General features: G+C 46.1%; 1 protein-coding gene across 1 annotated transcript in view; it reads left to right on the top strand.

Moving 5' to 3' along the window:
- The window catches only part of CACNA1F (calcium voltage-gated channel subunit alpha1 F), a 63,507-nt gene that overhangs the window by 17,436 nt on the left and 29,474 nt on the right, over window positions 1–16,597 (top strand). Inside the window, exons 10-21 of the mRNA XM_035140541.2 lie at window positions 875–901; window positions 1,003–1,163; window positions 2,690–2,915; window positions 3,318–3,525; window positions 5,601–5,721; window positions 6,368–6,461; window positions 6,742–6,799; window positions 11,301–11,355; window positions 13,181–13,325; window positions 14,523–14,652; window positions 14,833–14,892; window positions 16,062–16,168. Coding sequence (XP_034996432.2) covers window positions 875–901; window positions 1,003–1,163; window positions 2,690–2,915; window positions 3,318–3,525; window positions 5,601–5,721; window positions 6,368–6,461; window positions 6,742–6,799; window positions 11,301–11,355; window positions 13,181–13,325; window positions 14,523–14,652; window positions 14,833–14,892; window positions 16,062–16,168 — 1,392 coding nt within the window. The remainder of the gene's footprint in view (window positions 1–874; window positions 902–1,002; window positions 1,164–2,689; window positions 2,916–3,317; window positions 3,526–5,600; window positions 5,722–6,367; window positions 6,462–6,741; window positions 6,800–11,300; window positions 11,356–13,180; window positions 13,326–14,522; window positions 14,653–14,832; window positions 14,893–16,061; window positions 16,169–16,597) is intronic.

The following is a 16,597-nucleotide window of genomic DNA, read 5'->3' as shown; positions in this document are numbered from 1 at the left end:
AAAGTCCAAGTGGATTGGGTCCCATATGTTGCATCTCGCTGGGAGGAATTCAAAATAATGCTAAGCAGATTACTCTGTCAGTGCAAGCATTCCTGCTTGCCTGGTGGAATAATCTGCCCTCTTGTCCCCCTGTACACTCTTCTGGGGGTTATCCTGATCTCTGCTGGAGCCAATTTGGCGGGGAGGAGGGAGGGATGGGGGGAGGTGAGGGGAAGAAAAGCAGAACCCTTGCAGTGGAAAATATGCTTTCTCAGGCAAGTGCCTCCCCTTGCCTCATAGTAGGGGCACCCCGGCAGCTGAACATGAGAAAATAATTGCTAGGGTAGGGCAGAATAGTTGGGCTGTCCCAACTCTTGATTATTGCTCTAACCTCTGTGCACCATGGATTAACCCAGTGGTTACCAGAAGGTCAGATTCCAGCCCAGATCATAAAACTGAGCAACTGCGGTAAAGCTGAGCAAACTTTAGAAGGTGATTCTTCTAGCGACAGTTTATATTTACTATTTGATAGTAGAAACAGAAAAAGATAGGCTATTTTTTAGTGTTCTTGCCTGCAATCTTTTCTTGGCATGAAGATGCAATGATGGGAGACTTTTTCCATCTGCTTCATTTCTGCCTGTCTGGTTGCAGTTAAAGGTGTAGCATAAAGGCTAGCAAAATAAATCAATAAATAAAAAACGGGGGGGGGGGTGCCACCTGGCAACCCTAATTTGGGTTTGGGGTATCTGTGAAATATGAAATGCTGACAGTGTCTGTGAACTTCCTCTAAGAACTGCTGCCCCTCTATCCTTGATCAGTTTGTGATTACTCAGCTTTCAACTGCAACTGAGAGCTGTGTTTAATTTTCTTGTTGAATTTCTCCTGTCTTCCACAGAGGGAAGCTCTCCAAGACCAAATTTGGGTGAGTAGGATGAAAGCTGCCTTCCCCTCTGCCCAGTGCTCTCCTGCTCTCTGGCTCTCATCAGTGATGTCTGTCCCCCCCCCATCCTCCTTCTGCTGCAGCCGCCGAGTGCGACGCACCAACCGTCTCTTCCGGAAGAAATGTCGCCTGGCTGTCAAATCTGTCTCTTTCTACTGGATGGTCCTGATCCTTGTCTTTCTCAACACTCTCACAATTGCCTCTGAGCATTACAATCAGCCCGATTGGCTCACACAAATCCAAGGTAGGGTTGCAAGACACAGGGAATGTAGACAAGCGCCAGCAAGGGAGCATTGTCCAGGAGTTAGCGCAGAGCAGGGAGAGCCTCTAAGGCCCATCTGCACTATGCATTTAAAGCAGTATCATGCCACTTTAAACAGCCAGAGTTCACAGGGAAGGGGGATTGACTGTTAAACCACTCTGGAAATTGTACCGTACCTCTGTGACAGGGGTCGCCTAACAACTCTCCGCACTCTTAACAAACTACAGTTCCCAGGATTCTTTGGAGCACCATGACTGTTTAAAGTGGATAATGTATAGTATGGATGTGGCCTAAGAGGGTAGCTTAGTGATTGTGGTCAGGACTGAGAAGCAGGAACATGGTTTTGAATTAAATTTTAATATACAATTGGCTGAGGTTGGAGGGGGGGGTGTTCCCTACCTTCCCCAACTATGGATTTGGGGGGGAAAAACAAAATTCAGTTGTTCCTCTTCTCTTAAACAAAACCACACACTGGTTTAGAAATCATTGACTGCCATCTACTGTTCTTGCTCTGTAGCAGGAGTGGCCGAACCATGATCCTCAAGGTGTTTAACTTCCATCTAGCTTTCTCCATAATCCAGCGCATGTTTGCAATTTGGTCTCTGGTTCCTCTACCCCTTCGAAATCCAGCTTGCGCTTCTGGGAGTTCTCGGTCCACATACTGCCTAAGCCGGCCTTGTAGAATTTTGAGCATAACCTTGCTAGTGTGTGAAATAAGTGCAATTGTGCGGTAGTTGGAGCATTCTTTGACAGTTCTATTTGCAAGTAAAAGAAAAACATGTCCAAGCCATAAGAAACACAGATATTCAGATGCTTTACATTCCTCTCTTTAGATTTATGCACACCAAGTATGCAATATGTAACTGCATATGTTTGTATGCTATGCATTGCCTGCCCTGAGCACATGTGCTTCATAACTGGGAATCCTAACCGACACCAGCTTTGATATGGAGCATGACCACTCGCACATCTGTGTGGATTTCCTGCCTCTGGACTGATATCTGGGGAACAAATGAGATGGTCCCTGAGGATATTGAAATTGCCCATACTCGAGCTGATATGCATGAATTGTTTGGAAATGCATAAGTCCTACAGCTGCTTGGTCAGTCTAGTTTGCAGGTTACCAGTTGACCATCCCTTGTTTTGAACTTGTAGGCTTGCTGAAAAATACTTGGGCAGCTGATCTCATCCCCATCCGTTCCAAAGTGCCTTGTATATGTGAGCTACTATGTAGAGAAGGATCAACAGGGAAGTGCAGAAGATGATCAAATGGAGAGCTGAGGGATCTCCATTTACTCCTCTCTGCCCTGCCACTTTCATCCAGCTCAAAACATTTTGAGTCTTCATCATATTATTCCCATTTTGCAGATGGAAACTGTGAAAAAGCGTCTGTCTTCCAGTCTGCCTGATACCCAGTGTACTGTGTGGCACTTAATTAACATTGAGGACTAGGAGCGTAAGGCTGCCCCATATACCTGTTGTTGACCCTCTACCCTTTCTCCCCACAGCTTATGCTAACAAAGTACTGTTATCGCTGTTCACCATGGAGATGCTGTTGAAGATGTACAGCCTGGGACTGCAGGCCTATTTCGTCAGCTTCTTCAACCGCTTTGATTGTTTTGTGGTATGTGGTGGAATCCTGGAGACTGTCTTGGTAGAGTTTGAGATCATGCAACCTCTTGGAATCTCTGTGCTTCGCTGTGTCCGCCTCTTACGGATCTTCAAAGTCACCAGGTCAGGTGGTGGTCCTAGTCATGGGTGATTGGGTGGCATTGCTTAGGGCTGGGGCATGCACTCAGGGTTAGCTTAATTCAAGGTGGTTGCCTGCTAGAAAATCCAGGTTGATTTCCTTATGACTTGAAGATATGTTACTATAGAACCCTAGGCAGGTGGTCAGTATGTATTTATTGCACTTATATTCGCCTCTTCCCTCAGAAGCTAAGATCAATTTACATCTGCTTGGAGTGCAGCTCCCATTGTCCCTTGACTATTGGCCATACTAGCAGGGCCTGGTGAGAGTTGGAGGCCAGCGAGGCCAGTTTCCCCATCCCTATTCTAGTGGTGCTGGTTCTTACCTGTGAGTCGGAGTGCCCCAAGTCCCTTGACCCATTTCTCCATCCCTGGCTTGCTTTCCAGGCACTGGGCCTCGCTGAGCAACCTCGTGGCCTCCTTGCTGAACTCCATGAAGTCCATTGCGTCCTTGCTGCTCCTGCTTTTCCTCTTCATCATCATCTTCTCATTGCTGGGCATGCAGCTTTTTGGGGGCAAGTTCAACTTTGATGAGACCCAGACCAAGCGCAGTACTTTTGACACTTTCCCCCAGGCCTTGCTCACAGTCTTCCAGGTAAAAGCATGTGTGGGGTACAAGTGGGGTGGCTGGGACCAGCCTTCGACAGGTTTGGGTGCTTGTTTGGGACTGGACTATGTAAGGGACAAATGGTTGAAGCCCCTTATTTCCCACTTGGATCCCAATCCTGTCAGCTTTCCCATCCTATTATTATTATTATTATTATTATTATTATTTCAAAAAAGAGAACATTCAAGAGGGAGGCAATGGCAATAGCTGTCAATGCAGCTTCCCATGACTCATGGGTGATCTTAGGAGCAGCTCAGGTGTGTCCTTGAAACAGGCTTAAGGAACAGTGCAAGGGAGCAGCATGAGCCCTTCAATAATTGAAGGGTTGTTGACCCTGGTGCACAAAAGAAAAAAGAGCTTAAAGTTCCATGGAATCACATGTTACAGTTTTAATGGGTATCCATTACAGAATGAGAGGCAAAACTAGTGTGCCCACATTGGCTCTGTGACCAATTCCATATAAAGAAAGAGCAGGTGGGTAGGCTGCCCTGCGCCAACCTGGGCTTTTAACCCTATTCACTTCTGCACCTCAATTCTATTTTTTCCTGGCTGGGACTCCAAAATGGGAAATAAATCCCACCAGAAGTAAAACAGTTGGGGTGTAGTGGTTTCACAGCACAGAGAGAGAGAGAGAGAGAGAGAGAGAGAGGGAGAGAGAGAGAGAATGAGACTATCTTCTCCTTTCAATCTACATTAAGCTTTCAATTCTTGCCCTCAGATCTGGGTGCCATAATCACTTCTAATTTAGCTGACCCTAAAATTCTAACAATGCAGGCCTTGGTTTGCCCCACCTCACCACCACAATTATAATAATATTAATTATACATTCTGTGGGAGAAGCAACACAAAACTGTGACTGGTCCTAGTTTTCTGGGGGTTATAAGTGTTGATAGGAAAAGAAAGACATGTATGGTGTCATGAATTTAGACTTTGTGTTCTCAGTTTATAATCACAGTCTTTTGAAAGCCCTAGGCTGCCAATTTACCACCTGTAGCTGATAAGAGCACTTTAACAAAGTGCACACCTAAAACTGGCAGGTTCAATTTTGGTTTTGTACACAGTAACCAGGTACAAGAGAATATTTGATTTCATCTTCTATTTTTATTACTAAACAAATGCTTCTAATAACACATGAATATCAAAATATAAAGCATACCCACTAGGATAAGCAACAATAGTTCTGAAACATTTCTTACCATATTACAGAGGCTAGGTATTGAGATTTCAGTAGTTGAAAATAGGATACCATATTCTAAGATCCAAGTTCTTATCAGCTCCTTTAGTCAATTTAGGGGCTATAAGCAAGAGAGATTCAGATGGTAGGAAGCTGATATATACAAAGATCGGCTCATGTTTATACTGTTTCTGAATATTTTATTACGGCATGTTATATTTTAAGCTCACAATCTGAACTATCTCATAGTCCCTAAATATTTCCAAGAATTTAACATAAGCGATGACTGGTTTGTTCACAGTTATCCTAATTTGCTTGCACAAAATTTACTTGGTGGTTAGATGAAGGGTTCGTCCACACTTCTGTTTATCCCATGCCTAGAAAGCATATGAGTCCGAGTGGTTTTCTCCTTGCCCTGCTTCCTTTCCTAGGGAAAACTCACTCTTTAACTCGGAGCAAATGTCAGTCTGGGGAAAACTTGAATTGCTGTTTGCTCCAACTGAGCACCAGGAGTGGTTTTCCTTGGGGGAAAGCAGCAAGACGAGAAAGTATGAGCAAGCCTTGGGTCTGGTCTTTATTAAGCACATATTCTGATTTGTTTACGGGATGATTATAGGATAATGAGTATTCATCTTGCATTCATCTGGAGTGTCACCAAGTTCCCCATTCGCACCACAAGGAACACTGCTGTAGAGTTGAGTGTTGTGCGAATTACATTATTTATTACCTCTAATTGATTTTATTATTGTTTTGTTTTAAATTGCATTGTAATAAATGTATTGGGATAAGTGTATTGGCGGGCAGCATGTAAGTACTTTAAATAAGTAGTTAACATTTAATTGTGGAACAATCTTAATTATATTTGCTGTTCCCTTTGCTCATGCCACAGATCCTGACAGGCGAGGACTGGAATGCAGTAATGTATGATGGGATCATGGCCTATGGCGGCCCCTATTTCCCAGGTATGCTGGTCTGTGTCTATTTCATCATCCTCTTCATTTGCGGCAACTGTATCCTTTGATTGTTCAGTTGGCAGTGAAGATTAACGGACCTTAAGTCCAAGACGATTGATGCTAGGCTGCTAGATTGCTGGTGAGAAATTGCTGAGTTGGGCCCCCAAATTTAATTCAGGTCCTCACCTTTCCAGACCCTAAAGTTAGAAATCAAGCTGACCTTCCCATGGTTACATTAGGATGGAGTAGTGGTTGCTACTGCAGTGGTTAAATAGGGATCGGGTACAGGACAGGTAGCAGGAGTAAGGGCACTTGCATCTGTGAATGCTGGGATACATGGTTTATTGGGCAGCATATATTCTCTTTAAATGCTTATAAAACTGCAGGTGAGGAGCATCATCTAAAAAGATACATTCTCACTTCCCTCACACACAAATGCCTCTCCTAAGATCATGCTGACTAGGATACACTAGTGCATAAACTAACAGCAAATACGGTAATAGTACACAACTTATTTCAGAACTATTGCGTTTACAGTTTATATAGATTTGATTGCTAGAATGAGCAAATAAAACTCGTGTGATTAATCTGTTCACATGTCTTTAACTGTGGCACAGCCCTCATCCTGAGGGAGTGTTGGGTCGGGGGGGGGGGTTATTACCCCATTGCATCAGGTTACATTTTTCTGAACTTTCAACCCCAGATATTCTGCTCAACGTCTTCTTGGCCATTGCTGTGGACAATCTGGCAGATGGTGACAACATCAATACCTCCAAGGAGGTGGAACACAAGGAAAAGTGAGAAGTGTAATCTAAAGGGGGGGGCGTGGGGGCAGGTTGGAGAAGAGAGTGAACTGACCAAATGTTGTTCAGTTTCTAGCTTTGTTTTTATTTGTATTGTTTTTAAATTGCTCGTTGTAAGGCTTCCTTCTGATGATTTTGTTCTGAGAAGAAGTCCACTTCCCACTTGCGTCCTCCTCCCCATTTTAGATTGCAGATCCAAGGCAGAATCTAGATTTTCCTTTCTATCCTTTTTTTATAACTCTCATCTTTCCCCCTCTTCCCTGCCACAATTCAGAGAGGCACCAGCAGAGGGGGAGCAGAGCAATGAGAAAGAAGAAGAGAAAAATGTGAAGGTGAGAACTGAAACCCTGACCTTCATTTCTGACCTTGTTGCTTCTGGAGATAGAAGTAGTCCTTCCACAGATCAGTAGGCAGCAATTCCACATGAGTAATAGATATATAACTTTCTGTTTATTATCACTGTCTAAGGCTCTGGTCCATGGGGTCACGAAGAGTCAGACACGACTGAACGTCTAAACGACAACAAAAAGGCAGCTTTTGCCATCCAGATGTCCTCCTGAGGTTTTGGTCTACAACTTCCATCAGCCTTAGCCTGCTGATTTCTATGTATCTTTATGGCCTAGTTCACTAACAGAACGATCCAAATTCTGCCCAGGGAGCAGCAATTGAAACCCTGCTGGCCAGTGGCCAAATCTAAAACAGATAACGCCCAGCACCTCCTCCCCTGTCCAGTACAAGCCAGAATGGATTCTGCACGGTGCTGGCCAGGGCAGAAGGGGTTTTGTTTCAGATTTTGCTGTGCCACAGGTATAGCCCCTGGTAGCCTGCTAAAGACCCATTTGGAGCATTTCCACAATCTGCCACTGGTGGGAGCTTCCTACCCTACTGAGTACCAAAAGTCACCATCTGCAGAAGGTCATTGGCACTTTATTTTTATTTTTTTAAACATAATTTTTATTGATTTTACAAATTACAAAGGACGGTACATACATAAACACCTTTTCCACCTCCTTCCCACCCCCCTCCATGGGTCCTCCCCTGCCACAGAAGTATCCCACGTAGGTGAACAGTCAGAGATGGTCCATTTTATGCTTGGATTTCTGTCCTCCTCCCCCTCCCCTGTCCCTAAAGCCCCCTCCTGCCACCAGGGAGCTCCAGTAAACCAGGGCAGTACGCAGGAGGTCATCCATCCAACCATCTATTATCATACAAAAAAAAAGGAGTAAAAATAGAAAAAAGAGAAAAAAGAGAAGAAAAAAATAACAAAAAAGAAAAAAGACAATACAAAACATAAAAAATCTTTCTTTCATTCATAATTATTAAACCATATTTTGTGGGCTTCCCCACCCTCCCCCCTTCCCCGGTTTTCATCCCTTTTTTATCATCTTCAACAGTTTCTTATTTTATAAAAATACACCTTTATACCTTATACTACTTATAAAATTGATTATTATCCTTTTCACCTAATATCCAAATCACTAAAAAATCAAACTCCCATTTTTTCTTCCCGTGCCTAATTTTTACCCCCTCTATAAGCCTCCATATTTTCACATTTTTCCAAACTCAATTCACTTTTAAAGCTATAACTATTCCCAATCTAACCTTACATCCCCGATTACCGGCTCCACCCCCCCAACCCAGCAAATTCTATAATCAGCAGACCAGTTATAATCCTGTTAATCCATCCTTATAATCACAACTTCACTTTCCCTTCACCCCACCCCCTGTTTACAACCTTTTGCCATCCAGGCCTCCATACAAGACCCCTGAGTTTCTTCTCTTCTCTGCATATTTTTTCCCTCTTCCCTGTGGGCATTCTGAAATTCCAATACCAATCGTGCCCCCCTCGAAGGAAAGGCACTCCATCCAACTTTTTGTAGAGTAAAGTCATCATTTTTTTCGTGGTGGGCTTCATTTTGTGTTAAATTATCACAGTCCTCATTTTCATCTTTTCCTTCCAAATCACAGTCACCATCATTGTCATTCTCACATTCGTCTTCTTCAGTTCCAATAGCTTCATCTTCTAAAAAATCATATTCTGCCATCACCATCTGGAATTGTTGCTGTAACTCTTGCCGTTGTGTCTCCTCTTGACATAGTTCTATTCTTGCTTCCCACATTAAGGTCAAAACAGTCCGCTGGAACTCAGGCGAATACCTTTTTGTTGACATAGTTCAATCCTGTCAAGGTCAAAACTTGTCACATGGGGTGGAATATGATCGCAGTTTATTTTCTCGACTCCATTTTAACAAGCTGGCTGCATTCTTCAAGTCTTATTAAAAATAAAGTTCGAATTCACATTTCACAAACATTTAAACCAAAAAAGAATTTCCACAAAGTCCAGAAATAAAAATTGAAATAAAATTTGACTTATAAATCCTGATCAACTCACTGGGTTGTCTGGGCTGCCGGCTCCCGAGGAAAAGAAAGGTTTTTCTTAGTCTTTACCTCTTACTGCAGGGCACTCACAACCACAGTCTCTCTCCCCTTTTACCCTGCATTTAGGGGAGATTCTCTTTGATGCCTTTGAGGGATCCTTTTAGGTTGAAATCTTCTATTTACGGCTTCGGGTTTCTATTTACTGTCTCTTATGTTGCCGTGGGGGGGGGTGGCTTCCTCTTTTCTCCCCTCTCTCCCAGATCCAAATTGTTTTATAATCCAAATCGTGAGGTTACTTACAGTCTTAATTCCAATCGTTTTATTTTCAGAAGAATCCAGCGCTCTCCGCCTTCGGCTTGAAGCTTCTCACCGCTAGGATAACGTTGCCGCTCAAAATGGCCCCCGCGACTTCTACCCTCCTCGCTCCGGAGCTCTTATTAGAGCTTGCCGGAGAGTTGGGGAGTCTGGATTGGGGCTCTGCCGAGCAAAATTTGCCCCCGGGACGCCCTTCCCGGGGTTCTAAGGGGCGCAGCGTCGCTCTCGCTGCCCTCCCCACTCCTAGCAGGGAGGGCCGTCTCGGAGACGAGACGAGACCCCGCCGATCGGCGCTGGCGCTGAACCGGAAGCCCCAGGTCATTGGCACTTTAACCTAACCTGTCTAGCAGCATGGACCAGATAAAAGGATTGCACTGTAGAGAAACACAGCCTGTTTCTGGGCTGTGCCACATCAGACTTCAGGCAAGGACTTGCGAGACTGAACACCCTTTCATGCCACCCCCCACTCCCCACCCCCCACCACACACAAAGCTATTATGACCCCCTATCCTCCACCCAAATACAGGCTTCCTCCAGGTACATAAAGCTTCACCCCCACCCCCACCCCCACCCCCACCCCTGGAATGATAAACACACAACACTTCACCTCTTATGATAACTGGAGCCATTGCTGGAGCCCCCACCTTTAAGGGGATGTAGGACAAAAAAGGGCCTGGAGATTTAATTATAGCCTTTGCATCATGTCTGTTCCAGCCCTTCAGTCTCTGAGAGAGTGCCCTCTCCTGCCTATTTCTAGTAAGCACATGCCTCAACCAGGTGTGCATCTGTGAACTGGCTTGCTAGCTTTTAGTCACCAGGTGGAGAGCTGTAGTTGCTCAAAAGGTTGCATGGAGGTAACTTGCCATGCTCCCCCCTTAAAGGGCTGAAGTAAATGAGGCAGTGCAGCCATGTTTGTGCTCACACATCTGTTCCATTTGAATCAAAAGCAGGAACTGGGAGCTCTGATTTTTACAACAAAAGGACCATGAAGTTGAGTTAGGCTCAAGCACACTGTTTTTTCAGCACTGTTCTGATGGTAAAAGTGTGATGGGCTGAGGAGAAAAGCTCTGGTAGAAATGGAATGGGAAAGAAGAGAATTCACCTCCTCTCATACACACATCTATTTTAATATAAGAATTGGAGTTGCTTAGACTGCCCCCCACCCCCGGCCTGCTTTAGACATGGATGGAGTAGACATATGAAGAAGAAGAAGTGTGTTTTTCCTGTCATATATTTTGTGGCTGACTCCTCATCTTTATTGCTTGGTGCTAAAACAGACTCTGCAGGTTGTAGAAGACCAGGGCCTCTTTCTTTTTTTGCGGGCATATCACTGGTACAATAATAGTGAAATAGTGGTGGATTTATACTGAACCACACATCCTTCTGCTTTATTTGTTATTCTGGCATGTTTCCCCAGTGTTACTGTATTATTACTGTTTAGTGAGGCACTCTTGCCCCATAGCACAACAAAAGTGGGACAAAATAAATCCTAGAGCATTTATGGTATGAAAAATTACAGGATTTCAGCAGGAAGCTACTGAAGCTGGCTAGAAATGAAGCAGCGCGTCTGCCCCAAAGCTTCTACAGGCACAGGATTAAAAGTAGGATTGAGTACAACTGCTCTGAAACCATCATGAACACAGATTGTCATGGATCCACAATAAAAAGGAGATCTGGAAGTACCCCTGGCAGGAAAAAAATGCATGCTGAGTTGAGCTGCATGTTGCATGCACCCCCATGTACAAGGCAGAAGTGCTTGTCATGCACTTGTGCAATGGATGACAGCCTGGAAACTTTTGAGAAGGATCTCTCTCTTTCATTCAGATCTCACGCTCCACCCCCATTACACATGCAAACACACACACGTCTAAGGCAGCCTCGCGCTTGAACCCTCCTGAGGAAGTGCCCACCCCCCACCTCTAGGGTGGTGGCAGTCTGCCCAAGTTCAGGGTGGTGAAGTTCCCTGCCTTAGTCCTGAAGGTCATAAAGGCTGAATTGGACACTCCTCTCTCCTCGTTCTGTCTGTAGCCATAGCCAGCAAATACTACAGAAACTGTTGTATTAAGTCCAGTCTCTCCTCCTCTGCCCTCCATCCCACTCAAACGTGCATTGGTGATGCCCAGTCTGCTTTCTCCTCAGGTGGAATGTGGGGAGGAAGATGAGGAGGAAGTAGAGGAAGGCAGTGAAGAAGCAGGTGAGGAAAGAAATGTTGTGTATGGTACTATGAGAATCACAAGGATTGTTACCTTACTGAGACAAAAAGGCTATTTATGTTTTCCACACATGAGACCTAAAGCAGCTCTTGACTGCAGCCTGGTTTGTAATTGAATGTAAACAACTATCAGGCATCAACATAAATTGCATTTGAGCTCTTCTGGGATATTTAAGCCTTAAGTATGAAAGGCAGCTACTGTATTGCAGGGAACCAGGAAGAGGATCAATGGCAGCATGAGTTCAGACTCTAAGCTTGGAGAACTGGGCCTAAACTAACACAATGAATTTCAGTAGGGACAAAGGTAAGGTCCTTCACCTAGGCAGGAAGAACCAGCTTCAAAAATATAAGATAAGATATGCCAGTAGGGCATATGAAAAAGATCTAGAGGTCTTAGAGGACCACAAACTAAACATGAGTCAACAGTGTGACGCAACAGCAAAAAAGCTGATGCTATTCTAGGTTTCATCAACAGAAGTATAATGTTCAAGGGAAGTAATAGTACCGCTCTATTCTGCGCTGGTCAGAGCACACCTAGAGCACTGTGCCTAGTTCTGGGCGTCACAATTTAAGAAGCTGGAACGTACAGAGGAGGACAACCAAGATGATTTAAGGGTCTGGAAACCAAGCCTTATGAGGAATGGTTGAGGGAGTTGGAGATATTTAGCCTGGACAAGAGGAGACTGAGATGAGATATGATAGCCTTCTTCAAATATCAAAAAGGCTGTTGAATGGAGGATGGAGCAAGCTTGTTTTCACCTGCTCCAGAGGGAACCAAAGGCTTTATGTTACAAGAAAGGAGATTCTGACTCAACATCAGGAATAACTCTCTGGTGTAAGAGCCTTTTGACAGTGGAATGGGATCCCTTGGAAGGTAGTGAATTCTCCTTCCCTGGTGATTTTAAAGCAGAAGTTGGATGGCCATCTGTCTGGGATGCTTTAGTTGAGATTCCTGCATTGCAGGGGGTAAGATTAGATACCCTTCAGAGTCCTTTCCAATTCTGAAATTCTGTGGTTCTATGCAGCTTCTTTGTCTCCTGCTGCAGCTCACTTTTTTCATTAGCCTTTGCATAGCCTATTGGTCCTCCTCCCACTACAGAAATGAAGACCTAAGTAGGTGTTTCTCTGCCAAACACATATTAATTCCTGTCTCCCCTCCCCTCAACCTTCCTCCCTTCCTGTATCAACTGTTAAATTGTAAGTTTCCTGGGGCAAGTGCACCTCTTCTCTGTTGTTACTCTGTAATGCACCATGTACATTTATGGTACAGTCAAACCTTGGTTGTCGAACGTAATCCTTTCCGGAAGACCGCTTGACTTCTGAAACGTTCGACAACTGAAAACTGAAAGCGGAAGTCTCAACACAATAGGGAAATTCAAAACGGAAGCCACGTAGCATGTTTGGCTTCCAAAAATCGTTCAAAAACTGGAGCAGTTACTTCCGGGTTTTCGGTGTTCGAGAGCCAAAACGTTCCAAAACGGAGGCATTCGGGAACCAAGGTTTGACTGTACTATATAATTATCAGATCAGTTCATAATAGATAGACATTATTCTCTCTCCCCCCCTCTCTCTCTCATTCACACACACACACACACACACACACTGCTGTAATGTATGTGGCTCCAGAGGAATCCTTAAACCAAATGTGGAGAACCGTTGACCTTCTATATGTTGCTGAACTACAATTCCCATCGCCCCAGGCCATTGACCATGCTTGTTGAGGCTCATGGGAGTTGTAGTTCAGCTTCAGATGAGGGCCAAAGGTTCCTCAGTCCTTGCTTAATCCTACACCATGCCTTGTTTTCAGGTGAGGAGGAAGAGGAAGAGGAGGCAGAAGGAGATCAGCAGAGCTTGGCAGAGTCTCACCTAGACAAACTGGAGGAAACCCCCGCAGAGAAGGTGTTACCAATTCCTGATGGAAGTTCCTTCTTCTGTCTTAGCAAGACAAATCCGTGAGTATAGAAAGGCATGAACCAAGGAGGAAGAAGGTGGGGCTGGCTTTCTCTTTCAGTGGAATGTGACCTCAGTTTGGTCATAGTTCTGCAAGAGTTGTAGGGTAAGGTCCAGGATTTTCCTCTTCTGGGGCCAGGGCTGTGCAGGTGTCAGACCTGCAAGCAGTCACTTGGAAAGGCAAAGGTGCAGCCTACTTTAGGTCAAGACCCAGAACATCAAACAAAGGTCACATGCATGTCCATAGTTATGGCAGGCCAACATGAAGGGCCAGAACAATGAACAGCCATCAGAAGGACTTGATGCAAGGTGGTCTGCATGGCTGTTCTAGCAGTAGGTTTTTCACACTGAAAAACCAAGTGTGAAGCACCAGTTCTGTAAGGCCAGTTTGCCTCCTGTTGTCCCCCACAGATTGCCTGGCCTGGCTGGACTGATGAGCTGCAGCACTCCTCTCTGGGCATTATTTGGGTGGCACTGCAACATTCCAAACACCAGGCCAACAGGTTCCTCAATCTGCAAACAACCCTGGGGGTGCAAGGTGACAGGGTCCCTGTGGCCAGAGTCCCTGGTGTGAGTGCCCTAATAACCTACATGTAGAAGCATATCTATGCTACTAATTTATATATCCATTTAGCTGTTGTGTCTTCCACCCCAAAGAATCCTCGAAACTAGGTTTGGCAAGGGATTTCTAGTGCTGCCTGGGTTCCTGAGGCAGAGGGAATGTCTAACCAGTGTAAGACTATGGTAAAAAAATTCCCAGAGATCCTGGTTTCATTGTGGTCCCACTTTGGGAACCCATTGGTTGAGAGCAGTAGGGGGCAACTGGAGGCACTGTCTGGCTATGCTTGGGCAGATCCAGAACTGCCAGAGTTCATGCTGGTGTTGGAGTTTTAGCCTTCTTCCCAGGTATCTAAACCCAAGGTCAAGGGAGTAGGGCAGTAGGCCAATCCCAAGGTCAATCTTTGCTTGGCTTCAGAGATTTTGCTGTTGGCTTTTCTCCCCATGTCAGTCCAGCCCACGTCCAAGGCACCACCCAGGCTCTTCCCTCTAATCTTGCCCACATCTGCCAGGATGGCCTTTTAGCTCCCCATCTCCACCTCCTGATTCGCAGGGGAGTCTGTGTGTGCCTCAGGAAACCTGGCTGCTCCTATTGTGTGTTGCTGGCTCACTATGGCGGCTGCCTTTCTTTCTCTCGCCAGGCTTCGTGTTGGGTGCCACAAACTGATCCATCACCACATTTTCACCAATCTCATCCTTGTCTTCATCATCCTCAGCAGCATCTCCCTGGCAGCAGAGGACCCTATCCGAGCACACTCCTTCCGCAACAATGTAAGCCATGCCATATGGAAAGGTGGTTGGTTGGGTAGAATGGAAGAGAGAGGGCCAGAGGCAGAAGAGTGTCTCACCCTCCGCTCCGTCCTTTCTCTCTCACTCACTCTGCTCTTATTTCCTCATTTTTCAATTCTCTTTCTCCCCCCCCCTCTCCTGTTCCCCCCTCTCATTACACAGATTCTGGGATACTTTGATTATGCCTTCACTTCTATCTTCACTGTTGAGATCCTACTCAAGGTACCAGAAGATGAGGAAGGGGAGAGTAGCCAGCCCTCAGTGCAAGCCCCAGTGGCCAAGTCTCCAGGGTTGCCCACACCTGCATGTGGGCCAAGTCTCCAGGGCGGCACCGAACAACCAGATCTTAGCTGCTTCTGCTAGTGCCCTCATAGCCCCATGGCTGGCAATCAGGGATGGGGTTGGGGTGGAGAAGGGGGTCAGCAACTGCAGAATGAGCTCCAAGTCATTGGAGAGTAGGGGAGTGGGAGAGAAGATGTGGCTTCCAGCAACAAGGAGGGAAGGGTCAGGGCTGCACTTCTCAGCTCCTCTCTAGAGGCCTTTGACTCTTACTACCCACCATGAATTTAGCTTTGACATGGCTATGGACTGTGCAGAACAGTGGTGGGCATAAGGAGACCAAGATCTTTGGTAGACTGCAGACCGCCTCATGCCTGCTGGTTGCTGCGGTTCTTGCAAAGAAGGCTGGTCTTGATCGACATTGTAAAGCATGAGTCACATAACTCAGGGACACATGACTCAGCTGAGTTATTCCTTAGCTGTTAACGAGATCCTGAAGAGGCAGCTCCGTGGAAGAGCATCTTCTCCTCACACAGAGCGTCCCAGGTTCAGTGCTCAGCATCTCCAGATAAGCCTGGGAATTCCTCCTTCCTGAAACCCTGGAAAACTGCTGCCAATCAGTGCAGACACAGTGCTGAGCTAGAGGGACCCAAGGGTCCAGCTTCCGGGGTCAGCTTCTTCTCTGGCTGCCAGGGAAAGAGGCCCTGGGTCCTCCCGACGTGTGTGTGGCACTTGGAGTGCTTGGCGCTTGCTGTGCTCAGCGCTCGTTGTAGACTGCACAATGTCAGCAGAGCCGGGGCCTCTTTTCCTGGCAGGTGCAGCAGCAGCAGCAGAAAGAGAAGGAGAAGCTGGCACTCCGGATGTTTGGTGCCTGGTGCATGTGTGTGACATCACACCCAGGTGTGACACCAGCCCCGTCCCCAATCTGCCTCTTAAGTTAGCACATCTGCTCTTGAATATAAACAGACTGAGCCTGGGTGGGGGCAAGGCAGGGTCATTTGGTTGGAGCAGGGCACCTGGGGACCTAATCTCCAAGCATCTGGGTTCCAGCCACAGTTTTGAGAAAGAGGAGTTGGGTGGAGCCAGGGTGCTTAGCATGTCTCTGTCCTTAGATGACCGCTTACGGCGCCTTCCTGCACAAAGGCTCCTTCTGCCGGAACTGGTTCAATCTCCTTGATCTGCTGGTTGTCAGTGTCTCACTCATCTCCTTTGGCATCCAGTAAGTCTGAGCGGGGAATGGTCAAGATACTTTGGGAGTAGACCCCCAAAAGAAGAAGAAGAAAAGAATTATGCTGGCCTGGTCCGGGATGAAAGGGCAATGTTGCGTAGTGATGCACCACCAACTGGGATGGCTGTCTTCTGCTTCCAGCCTCTGAAATACCACTTGCTGGGATTCACAAGCAGGGAGAGGGCTGTTGTGCTCAGGTCCTGCTTCCAGGCTTCTTGGAGGCATCTGGTTAGGCATTGTGAGAACAGGATGGTGGACTATATTGGGCCCTTGCCTGATCAAGCAAGGCTCTTCTTGTTAAGTTATTAGGAGCTGTTTTATAAGAAACTAGCTGGCCCAGCCATACGTTGCTGTGGCTCATCTCTGTGTCCCCCCCCCCCCCGTCCCAATTCATGACGTATCCCGTCTCTTTCCCCCCCA

Source organism: Zootoca vivipara, chromosome 16 (genome assembly GCF_963506605.1).
Source record: "Zootoca vivipara chromosome 16, rZooViv1.1, whole genome shotgun sequence".
NCBI lineage: Eukaryota > Metazoa > Chordata > Lepidosauria > Squamata > Lacertidae > Zootoca > Zootoca vivipara.
This window is presented reverse-complemented; position numbering and strand designations above follow the sequence as displayed.